The sequence below is a fragment of the Acipenser ruthenus genome, unplaced genomic scaffold (assembly GCF_902713425.1).
Source record: "Acipenser ruthenus unplaced genomic scaffold, fAciRut3.2 maternal haplotype, whole genome shotgun sequence".
NCBI classification, from domain to species: Eukaryota; Metazoa; Chordata; class Actinopteri; order Acipenseriformes; family Acipenseridae; genus Acipenser; species Acipenser ruthenus.
Window position 1 is genome coordinate 19,255 of NW_026708040.1, and position 14,473 is coordinate 33,727.

The 14,473-nt window shown below is 42.7% G+C and overlaps 1 protein-coding gene and 1 long non-coding RNA gene across 3 annotated transcripts in view; both read right to left on the bottom strand.

Moving 5' to 3' along the window:
- Window positions 1–690: 690 nt before the first annotated feature.
- LOC131728698 (uncharacterized) lies at window positions 691–1,870 on the bottom strand. Its single transcript, XR_009322798.1, has 2 exons — window positions 1,176–1,870; window positions 691–1,055 (listed from the first exon to the last, which is right to left on the bottom strand). It is a non-coding gene; the product is annotated as an uncharacterized LOC131728698 (long non-coding RNA).
- Window positions 1,871–4,828: 2,958 nt separating this feature from the next.
- Window positions 4,829–14,473, bottom strand: part of LOC117966784 (kin of IRRE-like protein 1) — a 38,906-nt gene continuing 29,261 nt past the window's right edge. Inside the window, exons 7-16 of one of the 2 annotated variants that reach the window (XM_059019668.1) lie at window positions 13,924–14,072; window positions 13,129–13,256; window positions 12,068–12,194; window positions 11,147–11,247; window positions 9,537–9,735; window positions 8,728–8,835; window positions 8,077–8,204; window positions 7,520–7,597; window positions 6,755–7,052; window positions 4,829–5,577 (exon numbers count right to left, since the gene is read on the bottom strand). In XM_059019668.1, coding sequence (XP_058875651.1) covers window positions 5,297–5,577; window positions 6,755–7,052; window positions 7,520–7,597; window positions 8,077–8,204; window positions 8,728–8,835; window positions 9,537–9,735; window positions 11,147–11,247; window positions 12,068–12,194; window positions 13,129–13,256; window positions 13,924–14,072 — 1,597 coding nt within the window. In that variant the 3' untranslated portion in view covers window positions 4,829–5,296. Of the gene's footprint in view, window positions 5,578–6,748; window positions 7,053–7,519; window positions 7,598–8,076; window positions 8,205–8,727; window positions 8,836–9,536; window positions 9,736–11,146; window positions 11,248–12,067; window positions 12,195–13,128; window positions 13,257–13,923; window positions 14,073–14,473 lie in introns of both variants that reach the window. The other variant, XM_059019667.1, reaches the window with a different exon arrangement.

Here is a 14,473-nt window from a genome sequence, read left to right on the forward strand (position 1 = left end):
GTCCCCAAACGACGCCGGATTGGACATCTTTTAAAGTCATTAAATCAAATAGACTCAGTAGGTCTCCACTGCGCGCCGACTTTCAGTTTTATGGCTGGTCCAGCGGTTAAAGAAAAGGGGTCTCGATACCAGGAGGTTCAAATCACCCAGCTGAGCCACTGACTCCCTGTGTGTGTGTGTGACCCTGAGCAAGTCACTGAACCTCCTTGTGCTCCGTCCTTCAGGATGAGACGTCAAACAAACGAGCTCCTATTGGAAGTGACTCTGCAGCAGCCACTGACTCCCTGTGTGTGTGTGACCCTGAGCAAGTCACTGAACCTCCTTGTGCTCCGTCCTTCAGGATGAGACGTCAAACAAACGAGCTCCTATTGGAAGTGACTCTGCAGCAGCCACTGACTCCCTGTGTGTGTGTGTGACCCTGAGCAAGTCACTGAACCTCCTTGTGCTCCGTCCTTCAGGATGAGACGTCAAACAAACGAGCTCCTATTGGAAGTGACTCTGCAGCAGCAGCAGCAGCAGTTGTTGATGATGCAGAGTTCACCCTCCTAGTCTCTGCTGAATGACTGAATGACTAATTAATAATAATAATAATAATAATAATAATAATAATAATAATAATAATAATAAATGTAATTCTTTTGGTGTTGTGTTTGTATCGCCTCAATAAAAACGTCAGATCATGGCGGTCCGTTTCTTATGAAAGCAGTGGTTTATTTAATTTTTTATAATATTGTGGAAAAATAATTACATACATTTTGAAAAACATTGGAGAAAAAACAAATACTGATCCTTGCAAGAATAATCAATGGATACGGAATACTATTGTGGAATTACACAGAACATTCAAAAGTGCTTCAATATCATAGCATAATAATAATAATAATAATAATAATAATAATAATAATAATAATAATAATAATAATACAAAAAAAAATAGTTTTCAAATTCTTCTTATTAAATGACACAGTGGAAGATTTCGTACACAGCGGCACCACGAATATAGAGATTGTTATTACTGAAAACGTTACCATGTTTATGAATATGCTTTACCAGACCTCTCTGTGCTTTACAATGCTTCCCTATGCTTTACCAGACCTCTCTGTGCTTTACAATGCTTCCATATGCTTTACCAGACCTCTCTGTGCTTTACAATGCTTCCCTATGCTTTACCAGACCTCTCTGTGATTTACAATGCTCAGTGACGTAACCAGACCCTTCATCGAATTAACCATTAGCTTAACTGGCTCTTTTTAATTGTCCTCAGCTCTTGGGAGATTTCGACTTCACTATAACAGATTATAAATAACTTGAACACTTTTGTGTTGAAAACCCGGACCCTAATTTTGAATACATTTCAACTCTCTTGTGCTACAGGCAAGTGTTTGTTTGCTTTTAAAGTGGATTAATAGCTTTTGTTAACATAGTTTTATAGCCGCGGCAAAATCGGCCAGATTTGACCTGTTTTTTATGTTACACGAGAATGAATCGATCATCCAAGAAAGCTGTCGAAAAAATATATCTATTATAGGGGAGACGTCATTAATAGCACTTATAGCAAATTGTAATAATAATAATAATAATAATAATAATAATAATAATAATAATATGCATACATACATAACAGTAACTTCAATGTACAGAATAATACTTAAGAATAAACATTGTACAAATAATAATAATAATAATAATAATAATAATAATAATAATAATAATAATAATAATAATAATAATAATACAAAAGTATAGTAGTGCTTATAAATATTTGACACAATACACAGTTTTGTTTTTTTCTTCAACATTTTTGTTCATTGTCTTCGTTATTCAAAAAATAACGATAATTATAAAAAATGGAATGCTTATATATATATATATATATATATATATATATATATATATATATATATATATATATATATATATATATGATGATAAACAGTGGAGGAAGCTGTCTGGACTGAACTCGGCGATTATCTGTTGTTTGTTTGTTTGTTAAACTCACAGACACAGTTTGAAGAGACAGGAAGATTTAATTTTTAAAAAACCTATTTCTGGTTTCCCGTCAGCCTTCTGAAATGGTCCTAATCCTTGAGAGATCAACGGCTCGCAATGAACCGTTCAAGAATGGATCCCGCAAGCGTTAAGAAACTACCCGTACCTACTAAAAAAAACACTCTCGTGGACGTTTATCTGCGGTCCACAAGCGTATCATGGCCGTCAGTCTTTTGAGAATTTGAATTGTCTTTGAGAACCGGACACCAAGAAAATAAACAAAGAAATAACTCAAAATGATAATAAAAACAAACCAAAACCATTTCAATTTGGTCCTGCAATACAAAAATATTCACACACACACACACACCGAATGTTCATTCTAGTATAAAATAAACGTTACATAGGCTTGTGTAGACAAGACTCCAAAAACATTCAGACTACAAGGACTCTTTGTGAATTTCTGCCTTAACCTAGCATTCAGACTATTAATTCATTATTATTATTATTAGTAATAATATCGGAGGCTGTGTGGTCCAGTGGTTAAAGAAAAGGGCTTGTAACCAGGAGGTCCCCGGTTCAAATCCCACCTCAGCCACTGACTCATTGTGTGACTCCCTGAGCGAGTCACTTCACCTCCTTGTGCTCCGTCTTTCGGGTGAGACGTAGTTGTAAGTGACTCTGCAGCTGATGCATAGTTCACACACCCTAGTCTCTGTATAAAGGCGTCTGCTAAATAAACACATAATAATTATTACTAGTAGGGAGTTTAATCGATTAATGGTTAATTGATTAATCACACCGGTGGGCTTTGGTCGATTAAAAAAAGAATTGATTGATCTTGTCTACCTGAGTGAGATATCGAATGAAATACACATTAAACTTGCAATGTTACAGCTCTGGCCAAAAGTTTAGCGTCACCCTCTGTATAGAATGAGCTAATTCTGCTTTATCAAGTCAAATGAGACTTGCTGAATCATGTTACGTTAACATATTGAATTACACACCAGCGCTTTGTAGCTTTTGAAGCCGAGAATATGAAGCCAACTCTGACAGCGTCGTATTTATCGCCAGCGTACATTTCGAACGGGCATGTCTAATTAACAGTGCTGTAGTGGGCTGTACGTGCCTCCAGGGGGCGCTGCTGTCACATCCGCTAATTTAAACATGAACTGGACCAGTTAAAATGCATGAGTACCATTCACCAGCAAACAGTTCAATTGCATCAATATTTTTCAAGTCTGTTCGTGTATATATATATATATTATATATATATATATATATATATATATATATATATATATATATATATATATATATATATATATATATATATATATAAACTAGTGTGCATGTTTATCAGAACCCCTCATTGCTTCTGTCATTTTGATTAGCTGTAATATTATATATATATATATATATTATATATATATATATATATATATATATATATATATATATATATAATACCTATGGTTCAGTGAGTGTGTGCGTGTAAATGCATTTATGCTTGTTCGTTAACTCTAAATACAATATAATATTTTAAAAAATATTTTTTTTCATTACAATATTCTAGCTAAATATATCTATTTACACTTTAAACAGAGAGGTGTAGACCAACAATATAAATGGAGGGGGTGGGGGGTGGGGATTTGATAGCCCTGGAGTTTATCTGTGCGGACAGACAGACAGACAGACAGACAGAGGGCTCCAATTTTGTTTACCGTCCACACTCTCACTATTTACTGAGGCACTAAGATCACTCCCATGCTACTCTACCTCCCAACAGCAAGGGGGCGCTGTAGGGAGTCTCCTCCAGTCTGTTTCAACATAGCTTGAACCAAAAACAGCTGGTCTGTGCATTTAAACTCAGTGGAAGGACGACTGGGTCCCTTTTCCAGAATGTTCTCGTTTTGGGTTTTAAAATTTAGATGTAATACAGCTCTGGCCAAAAGGTTAGCATCATCACCCTCTATATAGAATGAACTCCCTCAGCTTCATAGAGTCCAATGAAAGCTGCTGAATAATGTTCCCTTGTTAACATATTGAATTCCACCCCCTCTATAGAGAATGAACTCCCTAAGCTTCATAGAGTCCAATGAAAGCTGCTGAATAATGTTCCCTTGTTAACATATTGAATTACACAGAAAAAATATTTGAAATAATTGAAAAATATGACATTTGGAAATCTAACATGAAATATTACTGTACTACTATTATGGCTTCCGGTGTAGACTTTAATGCGATATCATTTCATAGTTTCTTTGATTACACGATGTTAAATAAAAGATCTAAATTATCTTCATATAGTTTAATCCTAAAATTCTATGATACAAAACTTTTTTAGCCAGAGCTGTAGACTTCATGACTTTAAAACTATTTACAAATACAACTGGAATTAATATTTCTAGAAACTTAATAATAATACTGATAATCACTGTTCAACTGCTTCCACTTGAAGCTCATTTCAACTGAAGCTCATTTGAACACAGCGCTGCTGACGGAGATCAATGACGCTGTATTGAAACTGATCACAACATAGTAATGGGATTGGAAGTGAGAATTGATTTTAAAGAAAGGATCTGACCTCCGGTCTTAATCCGTACGGTAGAGGACTACCAGACCATCGGGGGAAATCACAGCAAATCCAGTCTCTTATAAATACTCACCCGGTTCCATCTGACTCTCTCGAAGGTCTCTCTGAATCTAGTTTTTGAATCGAGCAGCTGAAAAGGACTCTCTACAGGGCTATAGGAAATATAGTGACTCACACAGTGTATATTTCTCAAGACAATCTGAGGGTGATTATATATATATATATATATATATATATATATATATATATATATATATATAATGTAGGTATACAAAAATGTGAATAATTGATATAAAAAAAATAAAATTAATGCTATCAGGACATTTTCGGACTCTTAGTCCTTCAGCTGAATACCCCATTGCTTCTGCAGTTTTGATTTGGGGAGTCCGAGTCATTCGTATTCGAGGGAAGAATCGAGAAAAACAGCCTCTTGCGACTGAACAAGTTAGCAGACCAACGGATGAGCCGTGAAACAACACGAGGTCCTACTGGAAGCGACTGCAGCAAGTTCAGCAGCAGCTGATGATGATGCATAGTTCACCCCCCCCAACACCCCTAGTCTTTGGGTAACAAAGCTCAGTGATTGAAAGATGCCTGCATTACCGGGAAGTCACGTCAACGGCAGGAGACGCGAACGCAGAGTCACCCCAGAGACCTTCACTTCTCTCGAGGTCCCTGATCTTCCCCCCGGAGACCGTGGCTGTCTTCGGATCACACGTGGGTTTGCATGCGCTGCTGGTGTCTCTGCCCGAACTCGGAGTGCTGGGAGGCAGAGGAGTAGCGTGTGTTAGCCGCGCTGTACTTTCCCAAGCCCCCGTCTCCCGTTGAAAAGCCTTCGTACCCGGGTCCCAGAATGTCCAAGCGCTCCATGTTTCCTAGATTGGCCGGCGCTGCGAAACCCAGCCTGTAGGGGGCGTACGTGGTGGCGCTGGGAGGGTAGACGTGTGTCGGGGCGTAATTGTCATAAGACATTTGACTAGCGGTATCCAGGACTGAAAAGAAAAGAGATACACAGGTTAATTATTATTATTATTATTATTATTATTATTATTATATTTTTTTTCTTAAGCATCCAGTTGACGTCTTCCAAACTTGATTGGCAGATGACTTATCAAATCAGAGGTGTACGAAATTGAGAGGCGGAGCTCCAGGTCCTGCTATTTAATATGCAGGTGGAGGCGTTATGAAATGATTTCAATCCTGGCTGTTTGTTGAAACGAACCCTGATGAAGGTCATGTTTAAGATTTTTTTTAAACCAATACTATATATATATATATATATTTTAATGCGAGATACTGGGTCAGGGTCAGTGTTGCATCACCCTTTGGGGTTAACTAATCTTCCTTCATAGAGTCCAATGAAAGCTGCTGAATAATGTTCCCTTGTTAACATATTGAATTCCACACCCTCTATATAGAATGAACTCCCTCAGCTTCATAGAGTCCAATGAAAGCTGCTGAATAATGTTCCCTTGTTAACATATTGAATTCCACCCCCTCTATATAGAATGAACTCCCTCAGCTTCATAGAGTCCAGTGAAAGCTGCTGAATAATGTTCCCTTGTTAATTATTATTATTATTATTATTTATTTCTTAGCAGACGCCCTTATCCAGGGAGACTTACAATTGTTACAAGATATCACATTATACATTATTTCACATTATACAGATATCACATTATTTTACATACAATTACCCATTTATACAGTTGGGTTTTTACTGGAGCAATCTAGGTAAAGTACCTTGCTCAAGGGTACAGCAGTGTCTCCCACTGGGGATTGAACCCACAACCCTCCGGTCAAGAGTCCAGAGCCCTAACCATTACTCCACACTGCTGCCCCATATTGTTAACATATTGAATTCCACACCCAGCGCTTTGTAGTTTTCCCCTATAGTTGAAATCTAACATGAAATACTACTGTACTACTATTATGGCTTCCGGTATAGACATTTATGCGATATCATTTTGTAGTTTCTTATGCTGACAAGATGTTAAATTATGTTCATCTCCATCTCTCTCTCTCTCTCTCTCTCTCTCTCTCTCTCTCTCTCTCTCTCTCTCTCTCTCTCTCTCTCATCATAACCACTTGAAACAAAAAAAAAAAAAATCTATAACAGCAAAAGATTTGAAAAATATATATATATATATATATATATCCTACCCCCACCACATTCAGATGCAAACTCCGAGCCGGGCAGCCCAGGGTTCGGGTTCCCACTCCCCCCAGTTCGGTTGTAGGTGTTGAACTGGGCGTAACTGTTGTGAGACAGGCGAGAGGGCGGTCTGGGGTCGTAGCAGCGGCCCCCGACCCCTCCACCCCCTCCCCTGTTCTCCGGGAGGGGCCCCACGGGGTTCGATGGGGGTCCGCTGGTTGATCTGTAGTCGGTGTAGAGCATGGATCTCGAGGAGGGTCTGGTGTCCTCATGGCCAGCAGCGCGGACGTTGTAGTATCCGTTTGTGGGGTCCTGTCGAGAAACGAGAGGTCAGGAGGTCAGAGAAAGACTTCCTGGACAGCTGAGGTCTAATTTAAATAAATTATATATACATGAACATAATTTAGATCTTTTATTTAACATCATCGTGATATGTGTATTCAGACAGACACACAGACAAACAGACACCCACACACAGAGACACACACAGACAGATAGACACTCACAGAGACAGATAGACACACAGACACAGACACACAGACAGACACAGAGACAGACACACAGACATAGACACAGACAGACAGACAGACACACAGACAGATAGACACACAGACAGACAGACACACACACAGACAGACACACACACACACAGACAGACAGACAGACAGATGCACAGACAGACAGACAGATGCACAGACAGACAGACAGACGCACAGACAGACAGACACACAGACAGACAGACACACAGACAGGCTGACGGTTTGATCCGTGACTCGCACCTTGAGCTCGTACTCCTCTCGTGTGTCGAGCGTGTCGCTCCTCAGGTCCTGCTTCAGATCGATGTCATCTTTGAAAGGCTGAGGAAGAGGAGAGGAGAGGAGAGGAGAGGAGAGGAGCGGAGAGGAGAGGAGAGGAGAGGAGAGGAGAGGAGAGGAGCAGAGAGGAGAGGAGAGGAGAGGAGAGGAGGGGAGAGGCATGTTAGCTTTCGAAATGTCACATGTCAGTTTTTCTGTTAAGTATCTGGAAAACTACAAAGCGCTGGGTGTGGAATTCAATATGTTAACAAGGGAACATTATTCAGCAGCTTTCATTGGACTCTATGAAGCTGAGGGAGTTCATTCTATATAGAGGGTGTGGAATTCAATATGTTAACAAGGGAACATTATTCAGCAGCTTTCATTGGACTCTATGAAGCTGAGGGAGTTCATTCTATATAGAGGGGGTGGAATTCAATATGTTAACAAGGGAACATTATTACTCTCTCCCTCTCTCTCTCTCTCTCTCTCTCTCTCTCTCTCTCTCTCTCCCTCTCTCATGTGATTGGTCGAATGCTCACAGAGTACATGGCTTTGACCATCCTGGTTGCCGTGGAGATGCTGGAGGCGTCGTCCTCAGTGTTGTGCGTCTCTTTGTTGACCGTCTCGACCTGAATGTCCGGTTTGCCCAGAGTGACCCCCCTCCGACCTGAAATAGGAAACGAGGAAATCCGTGACCCCTCAGGGGCTGCATCGAGGGGGGGGCAGTGTGGATCTACTGACACCCCCCCAGCACCCCTCCCCCCCCCCACGCACCCCACCATTCAGATCCCAGATTGAGATTACAAAAAATAATATATCTAGAAATAATCATTTTTAAAAGTTAAACACAAACACCAAACTAGAATGGAAAATGTCCAAGGGTGTATATTGTTTTACAAATTGGTATCAGTAATGCCTCTCATTAGAGACACAGACAGACAGACACACAGACACACAGACAGGCAGACAGGCAGACACACACACAGACAGACAGACAGACAGATACACAGACAGACAGACAGACACACACACACACAGACAGGCAGACAGGCAGACACACACACAGACAGACAGACAGACAGATACACAGACAGACAGACAGACACACACACACACAGACAGGCAGACACACAGACACACACAGACAGACACACACATACAGACACACAGACACACAGACACACACTTACTCCCTTTGCGCTGGCGGTACAGGAACAGCGTCAGAGCGATCAGACAGAGAAGGAGGAGGATGGACGCCCCCACTGTGCTTCCAGCTATAATCCCGACAGGAACGATCTCTGGAACACATGAAACACAGGCATGGGAGAGGAGAGGAGAAACACACAGAGCAGCTCATCAGACAGGACTGAGACACATGAAACACAGGCATGGGAGAGGAGAGGAGAAACACACAGAGCAGCTCATCAGACAGGACTGAGACACATGAAACACAGGCATGGGAGAGGAGAAACACACAGAGCAGCTCATCAGACAGGACTGAGACACATGAAACACAGGCATGGGAGAGGAGAGGAGAAACACACAGAGCAGCGCATCAGACAGGACTGAGACACATGAAACACAGGCATGGGAGAGGAGAGGAGAAACACACAGAGCAGCTCATCAGACAGGACTGAGACACATGAAACACAGGCATGGGAGAGGAGAAACACACAGAGCAGCTCATCAGACAGGACTGAGACACATGAAACACAGGCATGGGAGAGGAGAGGAGAAACACACAGAGCAGCTCATCAGACAGGACTGAGACACATGAAACACAGGCATGGGAGAGGAGAGGAGAAACACACAGAGCAGCTCATCAGACAGGACTGAGACACATGAAACACAGGCATGGGAGAGGAGAGGAGAAACACACAGAGCAGCTCATCAGACAGGTCTGCGACACAACCCGGCCAAAGGTTTTTCATCGCAGTTTCGAACCTCCTGGTATCAAGCCCCCTTTTTAGTTCTTTAACCGCTGGTCCAGCGGGCCTACCTGTTTCCTCCAGCTGGATGATGGCGGTTCCGGGTCCGAAGCTGTTCCAGGCCGTGCAGTTGTAGCGTGTTTGGAAGTCGGTTTCAATCACGTTGTTGATGGTCAGGGTTGAGAGGACCCCGGTACCGGTGTCGAACCGCTCCACGGTGTACCGCTCCAGAGTACCGGTCTCTAAAATATTCTCCTTCCACGCCCAAGCCTGGGGAAACACGGTCCGAAAGTGGAGCTTGAAAAATCTGCAGGCTGAGCCTCTCGTGATCTCATTTGAAGTGTTTGTAAAGCAGTTTGAAATATATATAATCTGTGACACACACGCACACACACACACACGCACACGCACACGCACACACACACACAGACAGACAGACACACACACACACACACACACAGACACACGCACACACAGAGACAGACACACACACACAGAGACAGACACACGCACACACAGAGACAGACAGACACGCACACACACACACACACACACACGCGCACGCACACACGCACGCACACACGCACTCGCACACAGACACACACACACAGACACACACACACAGACAGACACACACACAGAGACAGACACACACACACACACACACACAGACACACAGAGACAGACACACACACCCACACACACACATACACACACACAGAGACACACACACACACACACACACACAGACAGACACAAGAAGCTTTGGAAATATTTTCATTCTTTTGTTCTGCGATTGCAAGTTAATGATGCAGAAACACAAACGAATGGATTCCAACACACCTGCCTCACCGCAGCTCCCAAAACGTACACGAGAAAGCTTTTAAAACAGAAAACAAAAACGCTCCTCTCCAAACTCTGCGCTGGATTCCAAACACAAGCAACCTCATCAGGGCTTAAAAAGGCTTCTTTTTATTTTCCACTTTATTGATGCATCACACATTATTAAATCAAATGCAGTCATCCAAGTGAATATTTTATAAGCAGATCTTTTATTCAGACTGGTTCTATGCAACAGGCTTCTTCTGTTGTTTTTTTTTAACACAGCACATTTATCTTAACTGTTCCACAGTCTCTTTTTCCCCACATCGATAAGGAAGTCTCCTGGGAGAAAGGACGGCTTTCCTGCCTCACTGGAAGGGGTTTCAAAGCTTGTAGAGAGATAAGGAGCCATTAACTGGGGGTGAAGTTTAAGATACTGGAAATCACCATAGTGAAAGCAGGATAAAGCACAGGAAAGCACTGTAAAAGAACAAGGTACGGTAAAGCCTATTAATCAACATGATAAACCAGACAAGAGCAACGCTGTCCAGCCTCGAAACACTCTTCACATAGCAGTTACCAGGCAATCACTGGTACTGGAGGCTGTGTGGTCCAGTGGTTAAAGAAACGGGCTTGCAACCAGGAGGTCCCCGGTTCAAATCCCACCTCAGCCACTGACTCATTGTGTGACCCTGAGCAAGTCACTTCACCTCCTTGTGCTCCGTCTTTCGGGTGAGACGTAGTTGTAAGTGACTCTGCAGCTGATGCATAGTTCACACACCCTAGTCTCTGTAAATCACCTTGGATAAAGGCGTCTGCTAAATAAACAAATAATAATAATAATAATAATAATACTCACAATCCTGTCTGGGGTGGGGGTGCTATCAATGAAACATCTGACTTCTCCTCTATCCCCTCTGATCGCGTACTGCACCGAGTCACTGGAGATGATCGGAGGTCCTGGGAGGAATCGCACACAAGGGCATCAGGGAAGGGTTGCTGCTGTGTACAGCTGTGCTCAAATGCTTTGCATCACAGAGAATGGGATTAAGGCATAATTCAATCATCTATCTATCTATCTAAACTTAATTTAGATATTTTATTTATCATCATTGTGAAATCAAAGAAACTACAAAATGATATCTCATTAAAGTCTATATCGGAAGCCATAATACTAGTACAATAGTATTTCATGTTAGATTTCAAGAAATGTCATAATTTTCCATTGTTATCAGTTTTTCTGTTAAGTATATGGGAAAACTACAAAGCGCTGGGTGAGGAATTCAATATGTTAACAAGGGAACATTATTCAGCAGCTTTCATTGGACTCTATGAAGCTGAGGGAGTTCATTCTATATAGAGGGGGTGGAATTCAATATGTTAACAAGGGAACATTATTCAGCAGCTTTTGGCCAAAAAATCTAAAAAAAATGTGACATTTTGAAATCTAACATGAAATATTACTGTACTACTATTATGGCTTCCGATGGTAGACTTTAATGCGATATCATTTTGTTTATTGATTACATGATGTTAAATAAAAGATCTAAATTATGTTTTAGATTTGTATTTATTATTTATTTTTTTAATGATGTGTCAATCCTAAAATTCTAGGTAGACGGAGGCTGCAGAAATTCCATCGAGGGGTTCTGGTGACATCATAAACCAGGAGAGCTTTCTGACGAATTCACCGCATTCCTGAGAGGCACATTATCACCTCGAGCAAGTCACTTAGCTGGAGAATAAACCGCCTCTTGGATGACATCACAAAGACGTTTACCGTTGACGGACAGGGTCACCTCTCGCTCCCCGACTCCAATCCGTGGAACGATGGCTTTGCAGATGTACTGACCTCCGTCTGTCTGGCTGACAGACTTCAGATACAGCTGGTTATTATTGGAGAGGACCTGGGAGAGAGAGAGAGAGAGAGAGAGAGAGAGAGAGAGAGAGAGAGAGAGAGAGAGAGAGAGAGAGAGAGAGGAGCCCTGTAAGAAATATTATTAAAACCGTACACAGACACTTTTAAAGAGAAAAAGTAAATGCATTGAATATCTATTTCTGAACTAATTTAGCTACATAAAGTCCAATGAAAGCTGCTGAATAATGTTCCCTTGTTAACATATTGAATTCCACCCCCTCTATATAGAATGAACTAATTTAGCTACATAAAGTCCAATGAAAGCTGCTGAATAATGTTCCCTTGTTAACATATTGAATTCCACCCCCTCTATATAGAATGAACTCCCTCAGCTTCATAGAGTCCAATGAAAGCTGCTGAATAATGTTCCCTTGTTAACATATTGAATTCCACACCCAGTGCTTTGTAGTTTTCCATCTAAAGAATATGACATCATGAAATACTCCTGTACTACTATTATGGCTTCCGGTATAGACTTCTATCCAATATCATTTTGTAGTTTTTCTTAGATTTTTTTTTTTTCAATGATGTCTCAAAGGTAAAAAAAAATTTTAGGTGATGCTAAACTTTTGGCCAGAGCTATAGCACGTTTGCATCAGAATCAATCAGATGAATATTTGCTGTATTATTATTATTTATTTCTTAGCAGACGTCCTTATCCAGGGCGACTTACAATTATAACAAGATATCACATTATTTTTTCCATACAATTCCCCATTTATACAGTTGGGTTTTTACTGGAGCAATCTAGGTAAAGTACCTTGCTCAAGGGTACAGCAGCAGCGTCCCCCACCAGGGATTGAACCCACGACCCTCCGGTCAAGAGTCCAGAGCCCTGACCACTACTCCACACTGCTGCACGATCTGTCTGTGGTCGGATCGCGATACGGTTTTGCTTTGGGCTTCGGTACAGAGCTGCTCACCATGTTTGATCCTTTCTTGATCCAGGTGAGAGTGAGGGGAGGGTTACCTGACCACACGCAGGTCAGTGTGACATCGGAGCCGACGTCCACGGAGGTGAGGCGTGGCTCAACCACGATGCGAGGGCCGACTGCGGGAGGAAGAAGAGAAGAGATTGTGGTTTCTTTCCTCTGGTTTTCTCCCTGCTCTGAGTTTTTCAGTTCCTAAAGTTCGTACGGAATTGTATAAAGGTTAAATACATTTTGAATGTCCGGTTCTTGCAGCGATTCCCCCACACAGCTGCTCTGGAGACCCGAAGGTTCAGCGGGCGTCCTCCGATCCCACGACCGATCCAGCTTCCTCTGACTGCGTGACTCCCCCCTGCACACCACGCGGCCGTGCCTTTACCAGGGGAGACCCTCGGGGACCCCTGTGCTCCCCTGACTGTGTGGCTCCCCCCTGCACACCACGCGGCCGTGCCTTTACCAGGGGAGACCCTCGGGGACCCCTGCGCTGCCCTGACTGTGTGACTCCCCCCTGCACACCACGCGGCCGTGCCTTTACCAGGGGAGACCCTCGGGGACCCCTGCGCTGCCCTGACTGTGTGGCTCCCCCCTGCACACCACGCGGCCGTGCCTTCACCAGGGGAGACCCTCGGGGACCCCTGCACTCCCCTGACTGTGTGGCTCCCCCCTGCACACCACACGGCCGTGCCTTCACCAGGGGAGACCCTCGGGGGGGACCGCGTTTCATTTGGCAGAGGAGGAGAAAGTTTGCCTGCTTTTCTAAACACGTCGAAAGCAAACAGAGAGACTCACAATGCACGTCGACCAAGGTGCTGACGTTGGTGCTGCCAACTGCGTTGTGCACCTCGCAGGACACGGGCTCGGTGAAGAAGCTGTGATCCACGAAGGCCTCGTACACACTCCCCATCTCTCCCTCCAGAATAACACCCCCCTTCGCCCACCTGAGAGAGAGAGAGAGAGACGCAGGGACCGTCACCTGACACTCAAGAGTCAAGCCGAGGGAAGACGAAGCTACTTCAGGAAACTGCACGGCGCACACCAGGGGAGACTTGGGGGGGTTTTGAGACAGCAACCCCCAAACTAGGTCTCCTGGAACCAGGGTTCAAGCCACCACCGTTCCTGAAAAAAATGCCTTCGTGTTTCTCTCGGCTTAAGAACATAAGAAGAGCATCTGAAAATGTACCAATGAGAGGAAGTCAGATTTTAATCTGTTTATCATGCATTCTTTTTTGCATTCTTTTTGCAGTATTTTTGCAGTATTTTTGCAGTATTTTTGCAGTATTTTTGCAGTATTTTTGATGTATTTTTGCAGTATTTTTGCAGTATTTTTGTAGTATTTTTG